Genomic DNA, 24554 nt, shown 5'->3' with positions numbered 1-24554 from the left:
CCAAAAATATGAATTAAAAACAACATCACTCACACAATTATGATCTAGAAAATGTCAGAAAATTTAAAAAAATATATGAGTAAATACATGAGCTCAGCAAAGAATCTCATTTGAATCTACAAGTAAAAATTGTCAAAAAAAATAGTGTTATAAAATACATAGCTACCCTCAATAGAGTCAGGGCACATGAGGTTTAAGTAAAGACAATTTAATATCTGATTCAGATACATAATGGAAAGCTGTTAGTGATGTATCTCGGTAGTGGTTGAGAAGACTAACTAAACCCCCAAAAGTCATGATTCTTAAAGTAATCAACAAATTTAATGCAATAACCATTAAAATCTTATGGAATGATCTATGAAATTTAGAAACATTGTAAAAAAGCACTCATCTTAAAAGACAGCAAAAATATCAGGTAATAAAATTATTAAATGGCAAAAATGCTGCTAGATTTAAAAATAAACCATAAAGTAACATGTTGTCGAAACTATAATAATAATAACAGAAAGAATAATCAATGGACTAGAGTAAAAAAAAACAGCCCATCATGCGAACTTAATTGATGTCAAGCGAGAAACAACACATAAATGTGGAAAGGACTCACTGTTATATAAATATTTTGGGAACAACTGGATACCAGAATAAAGAAAAATTAACGTGGAGTCATCCTTCACACAACATACTATATGAAATTCCAAGTAAGCCAGGAATAAATAAACCTTTAAAAATAAAACAGAGCAGCACACTCATATTAAACAAATTTCTGTGTATTTAAGACATGGAGATTATATTATAAAAAAGAATAGAGCCAATTTAAATACAAATTTCTAAAAAGTTGCCCAAAAATATAATTAAGAAGAAATAACAGAATAAAAAAAACGTAGGTTAAACACAACTAATGGAGCTCATTATCCAAAAGATAAACTACTTTGATGCAATCATGTAGAATTTATGCCCTGATTCTAGGGGAAAATGCAGACAGCGAGTCTTCATGGATAAAAGCCTCACCACTACTAGCATTCATAATCAAGCAAAGTAAAACAATGTACATCACTGTCACACACTTACTAAACCAGCAAAATACATTAAAGTGATTGACACTGACATTGATTGGTCAGTGAGGAAACAGGTATACAAATAAGAATTTGTAGATTTTATAAATTTTTCGGTCTTTTTAGAGTACAGTCAGGGATTATATGATTCTTTTAAAAGAACATAATTTACAATACTTAACCTGCAACGTTTAATTCAAATAAATAGAGATATGGTGAAAAAATCAGTAAAAAAAAAACCCTCCTTAATTTCAAAAGTACGCTGTCAATATCCATGAGAACACATAGGGTCCACCATTATAATCACTTCTTCAGAAATATACTCAACTCCCTTACCCTCCCTCTCTGTGTTATTTTTCAGACAACTCCTTATCCATGGTAAAATGTACCATCACCTTCTTGTTTGCTGTCTGTCCTTAGGCAGCCTCCTGAAACATGTTAAACATTTCAGACCTCAAATTGGTGCTACATACTGTCTGCCAACACTACATAGTTTCTCTCGTAAGCGCTCTCCCACACTGCATCACACCATCTTGTTTCTTTTCAAACCTTTCACATCCATCCTGATCCCACCCATACTGCTGATGTTCCTTCCTCAAATATTATGAGAAAATAAAAACCAGAACAAAACCTGGATTTCGAAAACTGCAAAACTATGTAGGCTTGCAGACACCTTCCCTTGTTCCCTGTTATTACTATGGAAGAAGTGTGCCTCCTCCCAACTCAGCTCTCATGCCTCTGCCACCATCTTACTGAAGTGTTAGCATCGTTCAATGCAATCTATTATAATCTCTTAAAATACCCTTCTCTCTTAGCAGCTGGGGCACCATTCCCCTTGTTTTTCTCCTGCCTTTCTGGCAACTCATCCTGTCTCCTTTGCTGGGTCCTTCTCTGCCTACATCTAAATGACGGCCTTTCCCAGAACCTTACCCCAAAACTTCTTTTCTGTCTAGCCTCTTTCGACGCAATTACATCAGTTTCCTTGGTTTCTTGGTTGTTTGTTTCTTTGTTTGAGACAGGGTCTTGCTCTGTCTTCCTGGCTGCAGTGCAGTGGTACAATCACAGCTCACTCCAGCCTCACTCTCTTGGGCTCAAGCAATCCTCCCACCTCAACCTTCCAAGTAGCTGGGACCACAGGCGTGAGCCACTGCACCCAGCCCCAAATTGTCACGTTCTTTTTTTTAAATCCTGTTAATTTCACTTTGTTGTTGCTGTTGTTGTTCTAGAGATAGTATCTCACTGTGTTGCCTAAGCTGGTCTTGAACTCCTGGGCTCAAGCGATCCTCCCACTTTGGCCTCCCAAAGTGCTGGGACTACAGGTGTGAGCCACCGTGCCCACTTTTCTTGGATTTAAATATTGTCTTTGTCTGGATGGATCTTTGTTCTAGGTTCTAGGAATAAGACTCTGGAGATCTAAATTTGTGATCCAGCTGCATATGTAAGATCCTATTTTGATGTGTCTCAACTTGGACTCAACTTGTCTTAAATGAAACTCTTGGTGTTGCATTCAAACCTGTTCTACCAAGTTATTATCTTTCACATCATCTATTCAGTTTCTCAAACCAGAAACTCATGAAGTCATCTTTGACCTTCCTCCTTCTTTCAACCCACTTTTAAAAATATATATACTTTAAGTTCTGGGGCACATGTACAGAACATGCAGGTTTGTTACATAGGTATACACGTGCCATGGTGGTTGCTGCACCCATCAAACCGTCATCCACGTTAGGTATTTCTCCTAATGCTATCCCTCCCCTACCCTCCACCCCCTCACAGGCCCCGGTGTGTGATATTCCCCTCCCTGTGTCCACGTGTTCTCATTGTTCAACTCTCACTTACGAGTGAGAACATGTGGTGTTTGGTTTTCTGATCTTGTGTTAGTTTGCTGAGAATGATGGTTTCCATCTTCATCCACGTCCCTGTAAAGGACGTGAACTCATCTGTTTTTATGGCTGCATAGTATTCCATGGTGTATATGTGCCATATTTTCTTTATCCAGTCTATCGTTGATGGGCATTTGGGTTGGTTCCAAGTCTTTGCTATTGTGAACCATGCCACAATAAACATACGTGTGCATGTGTCTTTATAGTAGAATGATTTATAATCCTTTGGGTATATACCCAGTAATAGGATTGCTGGGTCAAATGGTATTTCTGGTTTTAGATCCTTGAGGAATCACCACACTGTCTTCCACAATGGTTGAACTAATTTACACTCCCACCAACAGTGTAAAAGCGTTCCTATTTCTCCACTTCGTCTCCAGAATCTGTTGTTTACTGACTTTTTAATGATTGCCATTCTAACTGGCAGAGATGGTATCTCATTGTGGTTTTGATTTGCATTTCTCTAAAGACCAGTGATGATGAGCATTTTTTCATATGTCTGTTGGTTGCATAAATGTCTTCTTTTGAGAAGCGTCTGTTCATATCCTTTGCCCACTTTTTGATGGGGTTGTTTTTTTCTTACAAAGAACCCACTTCTAATCTCTCAGTAAGTCCTGTCGATTCAAACTCTAATGATAAATTCTTCAAATATAACAAGACTTCTCAGGTGTGGGCATCTGTATGCACTCCCTACCCCCTGTCTTTGCAGGTTGATTTCTCTTCTGCCAGCCCTCAGCTTCAAGGTCACTTCCTCTATGAGGCCCTCACTGACCAAATGGACATGGGCCACCCATTACTGTTCATCCCAGACCCTTGTTTATTTTCTTCCTAACTAATAAAAAGTTATAGTTCTTTTGGGAGGCCAGCGCAGATGGATCATGAGGTCAGGAGTTCAAGACCAGCCTGGCCAAGATGGTGAAACCCCGTTTCTACTAAAAATACAAAAATTAGCTAGGCCTGGTGGTGGGTGCCTGTAATCCCAGCTACTCGGGAGGCTGAGGCAAAGAATTGCTTGAACCTGGGAGATGGAGGTTGCAGTGAGCCGAGATCACGCCACTGCTCTCCAGCCTGGGTGACAGAGTGAGACTCCATCTCAAAAAAAAAAAAAAGAAAAAAAAGTTACAGTTCTTTGATTACTTATTTGTGTCTCCCTTACTACACTGCAAACTCCTGGCAGAAGGAATGGCATCTGTCTTCATTGATTCCTAGCACATGCTGCAGTTTCTCACACACAGCAGGAACTTACTAAGTTTTTACTTAATGAACAAGTGTCATCGTTATTTATTTGTTTTAGCTTTCTTGTCATTATTTAAAGACAGATTTGAAACAAGAATTATGAATCATCTTTGTACTTTCTACAATGCCTAGCATGACATCTAACACAAAGGACAGACCTGAAAAAATCATTTAGTGAGGAAATAAATTTCTCCATCTTATGCTGCTTCATCGGCAGGTGAGGAATCCCTCCCCACTCTCCTGTGGACATTGCACCTAGAGGGAATGATGTTAGAACCAAATAGAACTTTGCCTCTGGCTTTTTCAATTATTTCTCTACCTTTCTGTAGTCACTTTTAATCTGGACTCCCCACTTTCTCATTCTGTATCATAACATGTTCTCCAAAAGTCAAGTATCTCAAAGCTACCTCAGCTTTGGAAGTTCAGCCTTCACTATTGGATAGAAGGATGCCATGTGAAAATATTGTCAATTGTCCAGTCAAATACTAACTGGATTGGGGTCAGGGGAAAGGTTGATAAAAATAATTCCAAAGCTAATTGGCAAAATAAAGATATACAAATATCTGCACAAATTCTGAAAAATAAGAATATTGTGAGGATTCTATCAAAATACCTGACATTAAAATATATGGTAAGGATAAAATCTCTAAAATATCTTGGCTTATAGGCAAGCATAGACAGAATAGAACAGCACAAAGAATTAAGGCAATATGCAAGAAAATATGCATATATGATGTATTATGACATTGGCATTCAAATCAATGGGGAAACTATATGAATCATTCAATAAATGGTGATAGGACAAATTGATTATAACTTGGAAAAACTAAAGTTAGATTTCTACCTTATGCTCTCACCAAAATATATCTTGGGTATTCTAGGTCCTCCAATATATATGTTAAAGGATATTCATTAGAACATTCTGTGTAATCTTAAAACAAAACAATAGCTTGGAAATAACCCAATGTCTGCCAATTTATGGTACATTCATAGAATTTAATACCACACAGTTGTTGAAAATAATTCAGAAGATCTATACATGCTGATGAGAAAATGTTCAAGCCATACTTTTAGATAACAAAAATGAGTTACAGAAAAAAATAGAGAGAGAATCCTTTGAGGGTGTGTGTGTGTGTGTGTGTGTGTAAGAGTGCATTCATAAGCACACACATTTTTTGGAAGGATGTACAAAAATCAAACAATGGTTACCTCTGAGGACTATGAATGGAGGGAGAAAGGAAGACAAGTTTTTAGTCTTGACTTTATACCTTTCAGTGTTTTCTGAATTTATTACCTACAGCATGTAACTTTTGTGATAGAAAATTTAACAGAATAAGATAAAATAATTGCCATAGCAAAGAAAGGAAAAGGAAAGATAAGACAAATGCAGAAGGAAGAAAAAGAGAGAAAAAATTATGTAGTAACTTTCAGGTTTTAATATATTTGCAGGATAATTACTAGTGTATATAAAACCTGATTACATTTCTAGCCAAGTTTCTAGTACTATCAACCAGGAGTTCACACAGTTTTAGTCCTGAAAGGGTTTTGCATTAGTTAGTCCAATTACTCTATTCTACAGATGAGCAGACTGGGACTCTGACATCACACTGACAATATCCTCTTTTAGACAGACTCACATTAATGCATGGAAACATCAGCCTCAAAATATACACAGAAAAGCAAGACAAGGGTCCAAAACAGGATGAAGCAGAAGAAACAAAGAGAGATGTCCATTGTTGAGCTACTCTGAGGTGCCAGGCATGATGAACATGTAGGATGCAGCACCTCAGCGAGGTGGAGGCAGGGCCTGGCTGCGGTGACCCAGGCTTACCTTGTAGTGGCTGAGGGCATTTTCAATGGTCAGTTCATGATGAGACATGTGTTCAGGGGACACCAGGCATTCCACACATAGAAGAAGTCTGCTCTCCTCACAGAACCTGCACACCCTCTTCTGGTGGTTGGGGCAGATATAGCCTGTCCCTAGCACCTCCTCGGAACAGGGCTTCCGGCAGAGGGGGCAACAGAAGACCCCAGAGGCTGAGGCCTTCTCCACATGCTGTGTCAGGCACACTCGACAGAAGAGATGTCCGCAGTTGGTGCTCACGGCCTCCTTCAGGCTCTCCTGGCAGATGGGGCAGACACCCTCCTCCTGGTTGTCCTTCTGCAAAGGGATCATGGCCTCGTTCCTACCCTGTCAGCCTCCTGTCTGCAGGGCCTCCTTCTTCACTGGTCTTCGGAAGGCCTGTTGCCCTCAACAGTCCCAGATAAGAAGGCCCAGTCGGAAGGAGGCAGCCCTGGAGCAGCCTGGGGACAGGACACAGCCTCCAAGTTCAGGCAATTGCCCACTCTCCCTCAAGGGTGCCGTGACATAGACCACACAAACCACAATTCTGCACGAGTTTCAGAAATAGCTCATCAGCTTTGACATGGACCCTGCGGTTTCCTTGTATTTGTTAAACTTGAAATTATTTTTCATACACCTAGAGGAAGCAAGTGATTCAATAACCAATTCTGTTTTCCTCTTGACAGCTTTCAGTGAATATTTGCACGGGCCCCAAATTAAAAGGGCAAGGTGTCATTGTCATGGCCAAAAGCCAGACCACTATAAACTTACAATTTGAGTCTCCTCTGATTTGCCATCAGTAGAGAGAGTTTGGCAGGAGTTTGGACTGTTTTCTCCTACACTGTCACACCGGGTGGCTCACTGCTGCCCATTATTACCACCAATAATTACAGCAGCATCTCCATCAGCTGGTCATTCTTCCAACCAACATCCCTCCCAGGGTCATATAGATTCCACACTGAAAGAATGAGAAAGAAAACAGGACACAGAACAGACCAGAGACTTGTATAATGTTTGAAGCCACTTTGTTCCTTCCTGTCAAATCACCACCAAAGATGACCCAAAGAAGGAAGTCCCCTGCCACCTGCCACCTCCCTTAGATGCTGAGGATTCACTCTTATTCTCTCATGCTGCACCTCTTGCCTAGCCCCACTCCTGAAAAGCTTTCTTAGTATCCTACCTCAATTTCTCCTGCTACAATTTCAGATCATTTTCTCTGGCTCCAGACCTGGAGAGATGGCCAGCAGATGAGTGGTTCTTATATCATGCCAATCATATGTGTTCATATGTCAGTAAATCTCAGGGCGGGGGGTGGAAAGACTCGTGCTTTCCTAGAAACACTGAATTACCAGGAAAATTACCTAGGGTAGCTGGAAGGTGAGATGGACTTTGGTGCAGGGCGTGGCTTGTTTGCTCAAGGGGAGGAGGAAGGTCTTGGGCCTTTGACGTCGATATGACAGGAAATGAGACTCAACTAAGAATGGACATCCTAGAACCCCAGCTTGTGGAACCCCAGGATCCAGGTGTCACAGAACAATGGCACCCACTCAAGATGCTGGAACATCAACTGCCCACCCCATTGTCTAAGTTCCCTCCAGTCAGGCTAGTCTTGGCATTGAGTTTGAGGGAGCCCCCAAGGGGTGCCACTAATAAGGGCTGTCACTTGAAACTTTTAAGGGTCCAAGACGCTTGTTGAAAACCTCATTTCAGAGCCTCCTCCCTCAATCCCACTTTGCCACTGTTTGCTGTGGGTTGTGTGATATTGTGAGATATGTATACAATTAGTCTTGGCACAGAGCTCCTAAAACCCTTGAACAGATGATCCTTAACTTATGATGGGGTTACGTCCCAGTGAATTCACTGAAGTCAGAAATATTGCAAGGTGAAAGCGTACTCAATACCCCAGTAAACCCATCATAAAGTCAAAAATTTTAAGTTGAATCATCTTAATTCCAGATGCACCTCAACTTACCACATGGTTATGTTCTGATGAGTGTATCTTTTATTATTCATAATAAGCCCTTTTCAACCATACCAGGGTTTATGCTAATGAGGTGACTCTTGGAGGAAGAATGGGGGCTGGTTGGCAGAAGAACCATGTGATTAGACGGTGGGAACTTTCTTTCTTTCTTTCTTTCTTTTTTTTTTTTGAGACAGAGTTTCACTCTTGTTGCCCAAGCTGGAGTGCAATGGCACTATCTCAGCTCACTGCAACCTCTGCCTCCCAGGTTCCAGCGAATCTCCTGCCTCAGCCTCCCGAGTAGCTGGGATTACAGGTGCACACCACCATGCCCAGCTAATATTTTGTATTTTTAGTAGAGACGGGGTTTCACCATGTTGGCCAGGCTGGTCTTGAACTCCTGACTTCAGGTTATCTGCCTGCCTTGGCCTCCCAAAATGCTGGGATTACAGGCGTGAGCCACCACGCCTGGCCGGTTGGAACTTTCAGTCCCACCTCTGACCTCTGGGGAGGGGAGAGGAGCCCGGGGACTGAGTTAATCACCAACAGCCAGTGATTTGATCAATCGTACCTACATAGTGGAACCTCTGTAAGATCCTGAACAAAGAGGTTTGGAGAGATTCCAGGTTGGTAAGTGCATCCACACACTGGGAGGGTGGCACATCCCACACTCCACCGGGGACAGAAGCTCCTGTGCTCAGGATCCTCCCAGAACTTGCCCTTCATCTGGGTGTGAAATCACCATGATCCTGGTGATTTCAAAGACTATGTACATGATCATTTAACACCAAGGCCTTTCAGTTCCTTGTCCTGCTCACATCCAATGACCTTTGCTTTTGCCACCCACCCTAGTGGCCACTCTCTTGACCTTATCAGGATTCAGATTTCACCACCTGAAATTACAAATCTAGGCATTTTACTCACTTATAGTTTTCTTCCTAAGCCATTTCCAACAACTTCTGTTTTTTAACCTTCAATCCTTGACCCCTCCACAATCTACGTTCCTGTCATAGCTCATGCAATAGTATAAGAAACAAAAATGTGGACAGATTAAGTAACCTGCCCAAGGCCACAGTGGTGTAAACATAGAGCTGGGATTCAGATCCGGGTGTCTCTCATCCCAGCCCACAGGCTTCATTACCATAAAATGTCATCTCTCTATACATACCTTTTCTCGCTCTTAGAAAGAATTCAGTAAAAGCTTGATAAATGGATGGGTTAATGGACAGATGGACAGATAGATTGATAATTAGATGTATGGATAGACAGATAAAGAAACAGCACTCTGTACCAACTTATAGTATTGATTATATAGTTACTTCTACTAGTTACTTAGGTACTTTTCTTGATTCTCCTACTGGTTTATTGAGCAACTTGAAGGCAGAAATCCACTGTATTTAACTAGCAGTAGCTTGAGAATGTTTCAAATGTAGAAACCATAAAAGGAAAGAAAGATAAATTCAGCCACATTAAAAAAGACCTGCACGGGGGAAAAAAACCATAAGTACAATGTCAAGAGACAAATGATGAAATATCAATGGAAGAAGAAAAATATTTACAACTGCCATCAAAATCAGAGGGCTAATTACCCTTTATATACAGCTCTTACAAATAAGAATTTATCAACTACCAAGAAGAAAATTGGGCAGAGGTATCTCAGCAGACATTTCATAGAAAAAGAAATACCAAATGTCTCTAAAGCATATTAAAAGATAATCTCAATCTCATGAAGAAAATACAAATTAAAATAACACTGACATACTATTTTTCCTATCAGATTGACAGAAATCCAAACATTTGGTGACACAGTGTTGGTAAGTGTGTGAGGAAATTGGCACTCCCATACACTGCTGATGGGAATGCCAATTAGTACTCCTCCTTTAGGGGAGTAGGAATTTGAGAATTTCCTCCAAGATTACAAATGTACATTCTCTTTGAGCCAGCAATTCTGATGTTAGAAAATTTTACATATATACTCATGCATATATGAAATAATATATGCATATACCTATTGCATCAATGTTTTAGAAACATTTGATTCAAATTTTAGAAAAAAACCAAATGTTCATCAACGGAAGTTAAGCTAAATAAACTAGCTACATTCATACAACAGAACACTGTTCAGCCATTAGTAGGGGGTGGGGTGTGGAAGGGAACTTTTGCTATTAGAATAATCTCCAACATAAATTGATACATTAAAAAAAAAAAGCTTGGCCAGGCATGGTGGCTCACGCCTATAATCCCAACACTTTGGGAGGCTGAGACAGGTGGATCACGAGGTCAGGAGATGGAGACCATCCTGGCTAATGTGGTGAAACCCCGTCTCATTAGCTGGCCGTGGTGGTGGGTGCCTATAGTCCCAGCTACTCGGGAGGCTGAAGTAGGAGAATGGCATGAACCCGGGAGATGGGGCTTGCAGTGAGCCGAGATCGCGCCACTGTACTCCAGCCTGGATGACAGAGCCAGACTCTGTCTCGGAGAAAAAAAAAAAAAAAGCTTGATGGTGCCCATCTCACATCAACCAGGAACAAAGCAACCCCCTGTTTATCCCAGCTTGGCTTCTGGTCTATGCCCATGCCTGGTTTATGCTTTGGACACATAGATTACTGATTTTAAAAAATAAAAATAAATTAAATTTAAAAGCAAGGTACAGAACAGTGTGTGTAATATGCTATTATTTGCACAAATCGGGGAAGAATAAATACATTCTTATTTGCTTTTTATGCAAAGAACATCTCTGGAAGACTACGTCAATGAACTAGTAAAGGTTGCTTCTGGAGAGAGAAACTAGATGTGTGGAAACCAGGGGCAAGAGGGAGACTTTTCCCTGTGTTTTTAAAATTTTGAGCCAGCAAATGTGCCATCTATCTAAACAATTACCTAAATTTTAAAATGTTTAAGAAGAGGATGGTCAGAATGAAAGGAATTCTGGACTAGTCAAAGAATCTGGATTATGGTCCTAATTGTGGAGATTTGTAGCTTCATGTTCAGGGGCAGCCACAACTTCAGCCTCCTTTACAAGAAAGTGGACGAAATGTCATAGCTGGAAATGGATGTGCTTCATAAACTACAAACTAATGCGCAATTGTCAGGGTCCTTATTTCCCTGAGTCAGCCTATTCAGCATAGCTCCTTGAATATATTAGGTGCTCAGTAACTGTTTTAAAGGAGTGATCTTATCTAATTTCTCCTGCTTTAAAAATACTGGAGCCAAGAGTCAGGTGATTTTTGTCTTCTCCCTCTCCTTTATGACTCTTGATTGCCTCTGTTTTGACATTTCCCAGCAGAAAACACCTGCCTCCTACCTCTTTCACACAGCTGCTCCAAACCCTTCACATCAGTGGAAGCCCAGCTCAAGTCCCAGTTTCCTGAATGAAACTTTCCTAACAAGCCAGTCTTCATTCTGATGAATGGGGGCTGAGACCTAGTCCACAGGTTGCTTGCCAAGCTGTGGGCTCTGGCTCAGGGCAGCAGTGGCCCCAAGGAAGTGAACTGATCCATCCTAATTTGCACAAAGGTGTCAGAGGGGCCTGCAGGTTCTACATGGATCTCTCTTTCCTAAATCACCGTCTCATTTATTACCATGTGATTTTTGCCAACTTCCCTGGCTTTGGCTCATATTTAGCTTCATGAGGGATAGGACTATGTCTTTCTGTCTTTCCATACTCTCCTATGCCTAGCCCAGGGCTCGGCACCTTAAACCACTCTCTAAGGGTCTCCAACTAAGTCCTAAACTCAAATCCCAGCGATATGTTCTCAGTTCACATCCAAACTGATGACTCAAACGTTAGATCATCAGCAGTCCCCTCCTTAAAATTCTCCTCTCCACTGGCTCCTGGGTTCCCTCTCACTTATTTGGTCATCCATAAAAGGAGATCTACTCTATCTTAGTGCAGGGAGGTGGAGCTACGTGGACTTCAACAGAAGTGGCCGGATTCAGATTCCCATTCTACCGATGCACAGTTGTTAGCACTATGCAGATCCTGTAATCTCCCTGAGGCCCGATGCCAGCTTGGTATTACTATCCCTATTGAGTTTAAACTTCTGTGCATTCTTAAATGTTCCATCACCACCTCAAGTTCAATGTACCTTCGAATTATTCTTGCCTGGATTATCTGCCACCCTCCCCAGAACAGGAAATGGACAGAGTCATTCAGCTGTTTTCGGCAGCTGTCTCTTGGTGGGCAGTAGGTGGCGCTGTCTTTCAAGACAGGACACCGCTTCTCTTCACCTCCGGAAGGTGGAGCGTTGTTGCCAAGACTCCAGGGCACTGGGATATTTCGTTTTTTAAATGGTGGCTTAAAAACTGGTAGCGTAATTCCTCAGGGCAAGAAACATCTGGCTGTGGAAAGCTAGCCGTGAAATATGTAGATTGGAGATGGAAGGAGAGAGAAGGGAAGGGGAGCATAAAACTGTGTTAAGAGGAAGAGGGGTGGCCCAGGAGAGAGACAGCCTGCAGGGCTGCAGAAGGCCGGCGACCAAGGAGGAAAGTTTACCAGTGAGAAATGTCTTGGGCAGAAATAGTGAAGGAATGTTTAAGAACGGAAATGCCTAATATTGAACCTTAAGTTGTCTGCTCTGAGATTGTGTCCTCTGCTGAAACCTGTCCTCTAGCCCAGCACTCAATATTTTTAATCCCTAGACTTCCAGGAATCAAGCAGTCAATCTGTCATGCACAGTGACTTGAATAAGAGGAAATTTAGAGAAATCTCAGGAAAGGTGCTATGCTCTATGTTTGATGATGCAGTTCTCAGAAAAACAGGGTTGGGGAGGAGCAGGGGTTCAAGATCTGAGATTCAGGAGGCATGGGGGACTCAGCAGAGCCCTTGGGAGCTGCTGGTGAAAGCAACGAGTTATTGGTAGAAACCTCTGAATTCCACCCAATCGCGTGGAGGAAACAACCTCCAATACAGCATGACCTCACTTATACTCGGAGTGTAAAGAAGTTAACTCGTAGAAGCAGACAGTATTAATACAATGGTGGTTACCAAAGTCTGGGTGTGGGGGGCACGGGGATGGGTTGGTCAAAGGATACAAAGTTTCAGTTACTTCAAGGAGGAATACTTCAAGAGATCTATTGTACCTTCTGGTGACTTGTTAGTAATGATACACTGTGTTCTTGAAAATTGCTAAGAGAGTAGATTTTAAGTGTTCTCACCACAAAACATGAAAACCAAATAAACAAAACTAAAACAGCCTGAAATGTATTGAGGCTATTAGGCATTCCCCAGGTTGTTAAGAAATCCTTATTTCAAGTCCTACAAAACAGCTGCTCCTGAGAAGCACAGCCAGATGGACCAGTGTGGACATTATAGACGGCGAGGTTGTAGAAAGCAACGAATCCATCCCAAGTGGAATGCATATGAGGGGCTGGCTTACAGTAAATACTTAACTGGACACACCTATTTCAACAAAAGGATAGGGTTACACAATCAGCCACTTCCCTATAATAGGGGAATTTATGAGCTTCCAACTCCAAACTGAGGCACAGGGAAGAATCAAAAAGGGTAAGTAAATGCAGAGAGTGATGTTCGGTGAGACAGACAGTAAGAGTCAGCCTGAAGTGGGACCCCAGCGGAGAAACTTCAGGGACAATCCTGTTGCAGTAGTGAAGTGTGCAGAGGAAACTCTGCCATTAAGTTCATCCCTTGCACTGGCCCTTTCCAAGATCGTGGAATTCCAAGCAATGTGTTCAATATGGTCATGCCAAGTGTTTTGTAAAATTTGCAAAAGTAACATATTTTAACCACGGTTAGGATTACTGTCTCCTTCCATGCCAACTTCCCTCTGTCACAGTTTCTCTTGTATCAGGTAGCATTTGGGGGATCTAGCTAAGGGGAAATTAAGTTGGGATTACATTGTTTGAGCTTACTAGGACATGTGGTTCATAAGCACTTCCATGTATGGTCAAGTTATTGCTACCCGTCTCAGTGTAGAAGTGGCTTACAGGAACCACCACCCACTGAGATAACTCACCTGACATCAGAGACTGAAAGGTCAGAGATCTGTCACAATAAGAATGTGTGCTGTGACATGAGGCACCAGAAGTCTGTGGGCAGTGAAGCCAATAAATCCTTTTAACCCCTAGATGTAGAAAATTATAAGCGTAGTACTCAGTCTCATCAAAGTCTAGTCAAAATGGAAGTTCTCTTCTTTAGGAATATACTTATTAATTATACATATACAATTATACATACATCATGAAATAAAATGATCTCTTACATATTTGCATGTGAAATTAATAGAAGTTATTCTGACATCAAAAACGGAATTGGAAGAAGAAAAAAAAGTTTGGTTCCAGCCAAAACCAGCAATTTATTGAAGGGAAGGGATACATTTTAGATAGAATAGATGCCTAGATTGTTTGACAATCACTTGATGAAGAATGAACCGCATAAACACATTAAAACTTTAAAAAATTGTTGTTTTGGCATAAAATATTGACATCTACAAACAATTTCATGCTACACCTTTACAACAAGGACTTAACAAAAAACAGGCCAGTGACTTTTAGCAACTTAAAAAAGTATTTAAGATTAGTCACTGCCCAAGAAAACTTGAAATGCCCTGAAATCTCAGGCTTACATAGGAAACTCTTCACAGAGGCTTCTCCAAAATTAATAGCACTAAAAATTTGCATATTATTACCAATAACGATTGTGAAACGGATATTAACTTTTCTAAACTTTCAATGAAAACTTTTTTTGCTTAACTATGCTAGACGAAATACCAAATTATTCATTCTCACCCAGGAAAATACATTACAAAAGTGTTGTCAAATAAAGAGGGAATCAAAAAATATAAAGGGGAAAATATAGGGGTGGTTCAAGCAATTATTAGAACTTTTTTTTGGATTTTTTGATGTTTGTGATACGTCAGTTTTTAAACATTTATCATTTGCTGTCACTGCTTTTCCTCATTCTAAGTCATATTTGCTTTTATTCTTAATTTTGTCAAATTTTGTATTTTTTTTTTTTTTTGAGACGGAGTCTTGCTCTGTCGCCAGACCGGAGTGCAGTGGCACGATCTCGGCTCACTGCCTCACTGCACCCTCCGCCTCCCTGGTTCAAGGGATTCTCCCGCCTCAGCCGCCCGAGTAGCTGGGATTGCAGGCACACGCCACCACGCCCAGCTAATTTTTTGTATTTTTAGTAGAGACGGGGTTTCACCATGTTGGCCAGGATGGTCTCGATATCCTGACCTCGTGATCCACCCACCTCGGCCACCCAAAGTGCTGGGATTACAGGCGTGAGCCACCGCGCCCGGCTGTATCCTTTTTCTTGAAAAGGCACAACACTGTGTAAGCTTTCAAGCCCCGCAAACCTGGGCCATCTCCCCGCCCCAGGAGAGTTCTCCGACAGTGGGAGTGGCCCAGACATGCTCCCCAGATAGGCCCGGTTTCCAACAGGAGCCCTAAGGGGAGCTGAACCGGAAAACAAGTCTGTTAGTAGCGCTGGTCCTACGTGTCAGGGCTCAGTGGATAGAGAAGGAACAGGTGAGAAGCAGAGCCCCCGCCCAGTCCCCAGCGGTCCCCTTGGAAGCTCTGCTCGTGACCGTCCCGAGGGGCTGCGGCTCCGGGGCTCGGGTCGTTTTGAGTTCCTATCTTTGCGGCGGCTCCAGAATTCCAGGGGCAAGGCTTGCGCTCTGTCGTTTGCAGAAGACCGTTGCCAACTGACATCTGGGCCCTCTGGTGTTTCCAGCCCCACCTCCTCCCAGCCTTTCTTGTAACTAACCTGATCGAATGTGTGAGTTGGGATTTCTTTTAAAAGCCCACCTCAACTGAAACTTGGGACAGTATAATCAGGATTCCGCTCCCCCCACCTTCACCCCAATCGGTTACTTTTCAAATACAGCTTTTCTAAAACGCCGCCAGTCACCCGGGCGTGAAGGCGCGCGTCCGGCGTTCCTGGGCGCTCACCCCGTGGTCCGCGCCCCAACCTCCCTAACGTTCCCCAACCGCCGTCCGAGCTGCCCCACTCTTCGCCCGGTCACTGATGCAGAGGCTGTCAGTCCTCACCGCGCACGAAACCCATCACAGCACCTGGGCCCGCAGCCAGTGCCGGGCTGTCCTCTTCCCACCCCAAGGCAGTCCTCTTGAGGCTCCACACCGCCTCCTTCGGATCCCTCCTCATCCTGCGGACTTCAGGTTGCCGGCTCCTCACTTGGGTCCTGCGCACCTCGGGCTTCTCGCAGAGTAGCCGTCTCCATTCTACGGATACGGAAACAGAGGACCAGAGCCCCGAAAGTCGTACGCCCAAAGGCCCCTGAGAGTGGTCTCCAAATGCTAGTACTGTGGCTCTGGAAAGATTCACATTTTATTTCCTGCAACAAAGGCAGCCTCAGAGAACTGGCCTCCAAGCCTTTTCCGTGCAGACCCCCAATCTTTCAAGACACCACAGACCAATTCAGTTGGCAAAAGCCCTAAGAACAGTACACCCCAAACCAATGGAATAAAAAAGTTTTGTTTAGTTGAGACTGCAGAACTCTTAGCTGGCTTACAGATTTCTAAGGCAGCATTTGGCACCTCTGTTTGCTGTTTGGCTCCTCTTTCGGCCTCTAGAGCTGAGTGCAGCTCCAATCTCCTTGTCACATCCTGGTCGGCAAACTGAGACCTCACAGGGGCGTTTACACCGTAGGGCAACTCCTTATGCCGTTGTCACACTGAAGCTAGAATTCTCAAAGCTGGAGCACTTAGGTGTCTGCATTTTAGAGGTCCCAGCCTGAATATATGCACAAGCAGGGTTTTTGTTTCTGAGCTCAGTGAAGAGGACTGCTGTGACTCCAGCTCTTCTGAAATATTAGATGTGTAAAATGCAAGGTTCTCTTCCAGCCCTGACTGGAGGTGATGCGGCAATGTGTGTATGCAAGAAAAGTCCATGCAGACTTTATACAGACTTTACTACTACAGACAAGAGAATCTTTCTGAAAGCTAAGGCCCAGAGAAGAGCAAACTACTGAAAAACTAAGGCCTGCATCAGAAGGGCTTCTGCTTCCATTAGTGGACTGAGTAATTCAGACCAAGCCTCCATTTGAAGACAACTAAAAATGCTGGGTAAAGTATTTTTAAGTATCTTACTTAAATATTCAAAGGTTAGTGAGGAATTGCTGGGCCAAAATTTGGGAAAGGAAAGGAACATGGAGGTGAGCCTGCAACTGGGGTCGCTTCTGTTCTGGGAGCATTTGCTGAAGAGAGTTTAAGAATCCAAGCTGCATTTTTGGCAGCCTTTAAAGCCTTAAAGGGAGTAGAAACGGTGTCCCAGCCCAGAGAATCTGAAGTAACCATTGAACTTGTTCAAAGTGACTCTAAACTGCTAGTGTCCAAAACAATCATTCTGGGAAGAAGATAATAGCGTCCTAGGCCTCAAATGCATCTAGCAAACAAGCAAAAATAATCAAGCCCCAGAGAGGCGAGATTGCCATAAGAAAAGCAGAAACAGGCCAGGTGCAGTGGCTCATGCTTGTCACACCAGCACTTTGGGAGGCTGAGGCTGGGGAATTACTTGAGCTCATGAGTTCAAGACCAACCTGCACAACATGGTGAAACTCCGTTTCTACAAAAAATGCAAAAGTTAGTTGGGTGTGGTGGTGCACACCTGTAGTCCCAGCTACTAGGGTGGCTGAAGTGGATGGACGGCTTGCGCTTGGGAAGCAGAGGTTGCAATGAGCTGAGATCATGCCACTGTACTCCAGCCTGGGCTGTAGAGCCAGACCATGTCTCAAAAAGAAAAGAAAAGAAAAGAAAAAAAACAAAAACAAAACAGACAACAGAATCAGACCAATGGGGCTTCCAGACTCTGGGGTTATTGGGCATAGACTGTATAACAATGTATATGCTATCTTCAAAAGGATAAAAGCTATGTGTGAAACATTTGGCAGAGAGCTAGAAATTATAGCAAGTGACATAGCAGATTTTTTTGGGGGGAAAGGAAATCTAGATTGAGACAGTGATGGGCACTAGAGTTATAAAGTCATGGAAACTCAAGTATGGTGGCTGTGTTGGTCAATCAGTGAGCTTAGAAAGAATTAAACATGAGCGGCTATGTGACCACAGAGAGAAACGGAGAGAATAGCTTCCTATTTTTCAGTTGAGTTTTTTGCTACTACAAAATTATATAACCAAAAATAGATGATTTTAACTATGTAACTTAAAGGGTTATACATACACTTGGCTCAAAAAATAATATATTAAAAGGTATAGATTAAGTAGGACTGTGACCACCTTGCCCTTCTTCATTCATTCCACCTACCACTACCCCCGTCCCTGGCCCACCGGTACACACTTTTATTAGTTTTCTGCGTATCCTTTCAATGTTTCTTTATGTAAATAGAAGTTAAATACAACTATATATATTGGTATTTCTCCCCTTTATTAAGCAAAGTTTTGCATACTAAACACTGTTCTGTCACTTAACAATGTTGCCTAAAGATTGTTGTCATTGGAATATAGACAGCCTGTATAAAATGGCTGTTCAGTATGGCAACTGAAAAATTAGCTGTTTTGTGCCAGGTACCATGGTAAGTGCTGAGGATGTCAAGATGAAAAACTATGGTCATGGGTAAGAGTTTTACCATTTTTTAAATTTGGAAAATTAAATTAAAAATTTTTTCCATTTTCCATTTTTTAAATTTGGAAAATTTTTCTAGAATTTGGCTTTGGGAGGGATTAGACTGCTACCCCTGGGTACCGCATCCCACTGCTTCCCGTCCTTCTGTAATGTGGACTCACTGGCATGGTTGGCCTGCGTTAGCTGGCTTTGTGCATTGGAGCAGCTGGATGCCAGCCCAGAAGTTTCTGACAGCCTGGGCCCAGCAGTTCTGTGCCCACTCTGGGCCAGAGCACACTGCTGTCTTGCAGGAGAGAAGGGAGTATCAGCCTTTTACTCCACAGACTCAGCAGAGGCTTGATTTCAGATGTGAGCTGACCTTGAGACAGGCCCAGTCTGACTCAGGGATCAACTTTAAGGTTCTGTCAGGTCTCTGTGGAGCTAATAAATGGAGTAGGGGACCATGGGGGCAAAGGGTAGGTCAGACAAATGGAAGGAGAGGCATCCTCATTTGGAACAAAAGCTGTCTGTTTTTAAAGCCCCCGTAAATGGTTCAATATTTTAAAAGTTTTTTATTTTTTAAAAAGAAATGTTTAAAAACACTCGGGTTAAAAACATTGACTAGGATATTTTACATAAATTAAATAGTGGAAGATTTGAATAAATGTTCTGTATAACTAAAATAGAGTTTCTTTTCTGAAGAGAACTTTGGACTTTCACCTATACCTGACACCTGGGCCATTGTTCTCCGATTAAAGGTGCAATTTTTATCTATAGGAAAGTCATAATTCAAGATCAAAAAAGGAGCCCTTTTACGATGTTTTTACAATACCCCATCCTTGTTCCCCCGCCCTCCACCACCCAACTACTCCCCAGGAATATCTTTTTTTTGTTTTGTTTTGTTTTTCTTTTTGGTGAGGAGTCTCACTCTGTCACCAGGCTGGAGTGCAGTGGTGCAATCTCGGCTCACTGCAACCTCTGCCTCCCGGGTTCAAGTGATTCCCCTGCCTGAGCTTCCCGAGTAACTGGGACTACAGGCATGCGCCACCACATCCAGCTAATTTTTGTATTTTAGTAGAGACAAGATTTCACCATGTTGGCCAGGCTGGTCTTGAACCCCTGACCTCAGGTGATCCACCCACCTTGGCCTCCCAAAGTGCTGGGATTACAGGCATGAGCCACCACACCTGGCCCCCAGGAATATCTTATATTAAATACAGGAGTTGATAGGCAGGCTTATCTCTCATTCCCACCCACATCCATCCCTCCTCCCCACCCTCTGATTAGCTGGAAAAATTTGGAAAGATGGAAAAGAGATTATTCCAGCACAGGGGAAGGAAGAACACTTGTCACATTGTCAGGAAAAACATACGATGCTCAGTTAAACTTGAATTTCAGATGTACAACAAGTAGTTTTTTTAGTATGTCTCAAATATTGCATTATTCATTGTTTATCTGACGTTCATATTTAACTGGGTGTCCTGTACTTTTATTTGCTAAATCTGACAACCCTGTTTGGCAAATCTGGGTCACAGGGTATCAGGCCAACTGGAAAAGACAGTTAAGGAATGAAAGATAAGTTTAGATGAAAGGGAAGAGGCCAATGGAGGACAAGTTGGACTTTATTCTGTAGAAAATGGGGAACAATTGAAGGTGTCAGTTTTTTTTTTTAAGTAACATTTATTGTGGGATTTTTTTAATTGTAAAAGCAAATATGTTAATTGTGCTGCATTTGGAAAGCACAGAAAAGTATAAAAGAATATAATTACCCATAATTTAACCAACCAGCAATAACAACTATTGGCACCTTACTGTTAACTGCCTGCAAGTTGATGCCAGTTTTCACCTTCTCAAGCCTATTTTGACAGCTCTATTGAAAACTGGAGCCATATCAACTGCTCTTCATACCCCCTTTCTGCTTTATTTTTTCCTCCATAATATTTATTTCCTCCTTAGAACCTTAATGTGAAAAAAAAAATTTCCTCCTAATGTATGATTCATTTGGTTAGCTGATTTACTGCCTGGCTCTCAGTGGGTGGGGCTTCTGTCTACTTTATTCACTGTAATAAAAGTGCCTAGAATTATGCCTGACACATAGTAATAAGTATCCATTGTAATGAACAAATAAGTTATCCTTCTGGTTTCTTTTCGCTGACTATATATGCTTTTGATTACTTCCTTATGTAACCATAATAGATTTATTGCCCAACAGGCACAGAAAGTCAGTAAGCTGAAACCTGGTTGCAGCAGAGAAAGAGGTTTAATCGTAGGGCTGCCAAATGAGGACATGGAAGGGAACTTCAAATCCATCTCCCCAAATAATTTGGAGCTAGAGATTTTAAAGATTTTGGAGTTGGCCTAAGTGATTGGCTGAAGAGTGCAGGGTGAAGTCATGGGACAAGGAGATGAAGAAGCTGTATTATCAAGTTGAGAAAACAGTTCCTTTGTGGAGGTCTTAAACTAGTTGTCATCAGCTGTTCTGCTAAAATTCAGGATCTGCTTAAGCAATTCTTTAAAAAAATTTTTTTTAATTAATAATTTTTTTTTTTAGAGATGGGATCTTGCTTTGTTGCCCAGGCTGGTCTCGAACTCCTGGCTTCAAGCAATCCTCCTGCCTTGGCTGATTCTTATGTCAGAAATCCTACCTAGAGCAACAATGGGGATATGACTGGTCAGTGTCTAGTGTTACATGACTTTTGGTTTCAAGGAAGTGAGTCAAAGTGCAGTCTGATTAAGGCTTAATTATAATTATATTTCTGTCCAGAATTATTGTTAACCCTGTGAGGATGGCTTCACTTAGGGAAAATTTTTAGACATGAAACTACTGGGCCAAACGGTCTTAGGTGCATTTTAAAATAATTTTGGTATATATTGCCCACACACAGTCCAGAGGGGCTAAACTGGCTCACATTGCAGCTGCAGGATTGTGGAGTGCCTGCACTGAAGTTTGCAATAGAGGGAAGAGGAGATGAGCAGTGCTCCATCCAGTAGGAGGTGTAAGGGTTGGGAGATCCCTTGCGAAGAGCTGGAAACTCAGATCTGGGGTTGCGGGGATGGAAGGTGGGCTCTGCGGTGATATGGGAGTTCATCTGTGTATTCTTTTGCCAGGACCTCCGTAACAAAATACCACAGGCTGGGTGGCTCTAGCAACAGCAATTTATTTTCTCAAAGTTCTGGAGGCTGAAAGTCCAAGATCAAGGTTGTTGCTTGTGAGGCCACTCTCCTTGGCTTACAGATGGCCATCTACTCAGTGAGTCCTCACAAGGTCTTTCCTTCTGTGGAGCATCCCTGGTGCTCTTCTGTGTGTCCAAATCTCCTCTTCTTATGAAGACGCCAGTCAGATTAGACAAAGGTCCGCTCTGATGGGCTTATTTTACCTCTGAGGACTAAACTCTGACCTTTTTCCTTCTCTTGCCCAAATTTCTACCTAAGGGGCCTGGGGAGTCATGCCCTACAAACTGTAAAGTCTCATCAGAAGGGTTTTATTTAACCCTAATGTGGCCTACTTTCCAAACTGGCTCTGGCATAACATTACATAACAAATAAGGAAAGAAATCAAAATATTTTAACCCCAAATGTATTTCCTTGCCATATCTTGAAATTGCCCTGCAAAGTTGTCTCTTGTGGGGGAAAAATCTACATTCTATAGAATGTAGATTCTATAGAATGTAGGGAATCCCCTTTTCCCTTTTTTTCAGGTCCAGGAGATAATCAAGAGTCTGGCACCCTTTTTGAGTCTAATAAAAAACATTTATAATCTATTCTCTCTGAAGCCTGCTACCTGAAGGCTTCCTCTGCACATTAAGAACTTTGTGCCGGGTGCGGTGGCTCACGCCTGTAATCCCAGCACTTTGGGAGGCCGAGGCAGACAGATCACCTGAGGTCGGGAGTTCAAGACCAGCCTGACCAACATGGAGAAATCCCATCTCTACTAAAAATACAAAAAATTAGCCAGGCGAGGTGGTGCATGCCTTAATGCCAGCTACCTGGGAGGCTGAGGCAGGAGAATGGCTGGAACCTGGGAGGCAGAGGTTGCAGTGAGTCGAGATCATGCCATTGCACTGCAGTCTGGGTGACAGAGTGAGACCTTGTCTCAAAAAAAAAAAAAAAAAAAAGGAACTTTTCTCTCCACAGTTCTTTATCTCAACCCAGACATTTCCTTTCCATTGATCCCAGGTCTTCAGATAAACTCAACCAACTGTCAACCAGAAAATGTTTAAATCTACTTATAACCTGGAAGCCCCCTACTTTGAGTCATCCTGCCTTTCTGAACCTAACCAATGTACATCTTAAATGTACTTGATTGAAGTATCATGTCTCCCAAAAATGTATGTATGAAACCAGGCTGTGCCCTAACCACCTCAGGCACATGTTCTCAGGATCTCCTGAGGGCTGTGTCATGGGCCATGGCCACCCATATTTGGCTCAAAATACATCTCTTTGAATATTTTATAGAGTTTGACTCTTTGTCAACAATTTAATCAACTTTCAAAGGCCCTATTTCCAAATATAGTCACATTTTGAGGTTCTTGGAGTTAGGGCTTCATCATACAAGTTTGGAGCAGTGGGTGAGAGGGACACAACTCAGCCCGCGGAAATCTGCATAGAAGTGTTGAGACCATGGGAGAGACAGACATCCACCACAAACCTCCCCGCATCTGGAAGGCAGCACTCTGTACTCCTGAGTCTCTCAGGGATCCTCCTCATGCCTCCTGAAATGAGATTTCAAAACTGCTTGCCATCCAAGTGACCTCCTCTCAAGGCAGTCCAGTTTGCGGTTACCTTTATTAAAATGCGGTTCCCAGAGTGAGTTACCAAGAGCTCTGTGTTAGGCTCTGGACATGGTACTTCTGTGGTACGAGAATATTACATAATCTAATGTGTTCTGATAGGGGCATTTAGATCCTCAAACCCAAGCATATTTTTATTTCTTCTTGCCACTTTTCTCTCAACCACTTTTCTCTGATGTCATTTATTGTAGAAGCAGCATAACCATAGCAGATAACTGGGTAGCGCGGCCTAGCCAAGTTGACATATAAAATTAACCATTCCACCGGCCAATCCAATAATTTAAATAATCTAGATAACTGAGTCAAGTGAAGGCCAGGCCTTTTCAGCTTCTTCCCCCTGCCCTTGCTCCTAAGTTGGAGTCGCGGTGTTAGGAGACTGCAGTTTCTCCTGGCAGAGGGAGAGGAGTGAGACCACCATGAGGCTCTCCCATTTGCACAGGCGCAGCAGCCCTTAAACTATCTCTGGATTTATGCTTCTATGTTTTAATGGGTTTCTCTAAGGAAGAAAGGGAGCTTTACATTTTGTTGGGGTTTTTAATCTCATGACTGATCCTTTGGTTGAGCAATTCGGCCCAGTGTTATATTGACTGCTATATATAAACTGACCTTTGTTGCTCCATTTATTTTGATGGCCCTCCTATTTTTTTTTCTTTCTGTTTGCATGTATATAATCTCTATAGAAAACTTTAAACTCATTTTTAATGGGATGATATACAGGCAAACAGAAAGCAAACATTTTAATCATTCTGGTATTTTAAACAGAACTTTTTTTATGGCTAAGTGCTGTGACTCATGCCTGTAATCCCAGCACTTTGGGAGGCCGAGGCGGGCTGATCACTGGAGGTCAGGAGTTCAACACCAGCTTGATCAACATGGTGAAACCCTGTCTCTACTAAAAATACAAAAATTAGCCAGGCATGGTGGCACAGCCCTGTAATCCCAGCTACTTGGGAGGCTGAGGCAGGAGAATCGCTTGAACCTGGGAGGCGGAGGTTACAGTGAGCTGAGATCGCACCATTGCACTCCAGCCTGGGCAACCAAAGCAAAACTCTGTCTCGAAAAGAAAAGAAAAGAGAAAGAAAGAAAGAAAAAGAAAGAAAGAAAGAAAGAAAGAAAGAAAGAAAGAAAGAAAGAAAGAGAACGGAAGGAAGGAGGAAAGAAAGAAAGAAAGAAAGAAAGAAAGAAAGAAAGAAAACTCTGTTTTTACTACCTCCTGTTTCTAATTTCTATTTTTAACTAAATAAAAT

The 24554-nt window shown here is 42.3% G+C and overlaps 2 protein-coding genes and 1 non-coding gene across 11 annotated transcripts in view; 2 read left to right on the top strand and 1 right to left on the bottom strand.

Moving 5' to 3' along the window:
- The window catches only part of TRIM40 (tripartite motif containing 40), a 24135-nt gene extending 8201 nt beyond the window's left edge, over positions 1-15934 (bottom strand). Inside the window, exons 1-3 of one of the 3 annotated variants that reach the window (XM_055113331.2) lie at positions 15707-15934; positions 6786-6972; positions 6003-6651 (exon numbers count right to left, since the gene is read on the bottom strand). In XM_055113331.2, coding sequence (XP_054969306.2) covers positions 6003-6347 — 345 coding nt within the window. In that variant the 5' untranslated portion in view covers positions 6348-6651; positions 6786-6972; positions 15707-15934. Of the gene's footprint in view, positions 1-6002; positions 6973-7194; positions 8783-15190; positions 15647-15706 lie in introns of those variants that run through there. The other 2 variants (XM_055113329.2, XM_055113330.2) reach the window with 2 other exon arrangements.
- LOC112440262 (small nucleolar RNA SNORA48) lies at positions 10445-10576 on the top strand. The gene has a single exon (XR_003028437.2). It is a non-coding gene; the product is annotated as a small nucleolar RNA SNORA48 (small nucleolar RNA).
- The window catches only part of TRIM31 (tripartite motif containing 31), a 27019-nt gene continuing 18350 nt past the window's right edge, over positions 15886-24554 (top strand). For 2 of the 7 annotated variants that reach the window (XM_055113318.2, XM_055113323.2), the window contains exon 1: positions 15935-17025. In XM_055113318.2, coding sequence (XP_054969293.1) covers positions 17019-17025 — 7 coding nt within the window. In that variant the 5' untranslated portion in view covers positions 15935-17018. Of the gene's footprint in view, positions 17026-24554 lie in introns of all 7 variants that reach the window. The other 5 variants (XM_055113319.3, XM_055113324.2, XM_055113325.2 and 2 more) reach the window with 5 other exon arrangements.

Source organism: Pan paniscus, chromosome 5 (genome assembly GCF_029289425.2).
Source record: "Pan paniscus chromosome 5, NHGRI_mPanPan1-v2.0_pri, whole genome shotgun sequence".
NCBI lineage: Eukaryota > Metazoa > Chordata > Mammalia > Primates > Hominidae > Pan > Pan paniscus.
The sequence above is the reverse complement of the archived record's forward strand: the minus strand, read 5'-3'. Positions and strand labels throughout refer to the sequence as shown.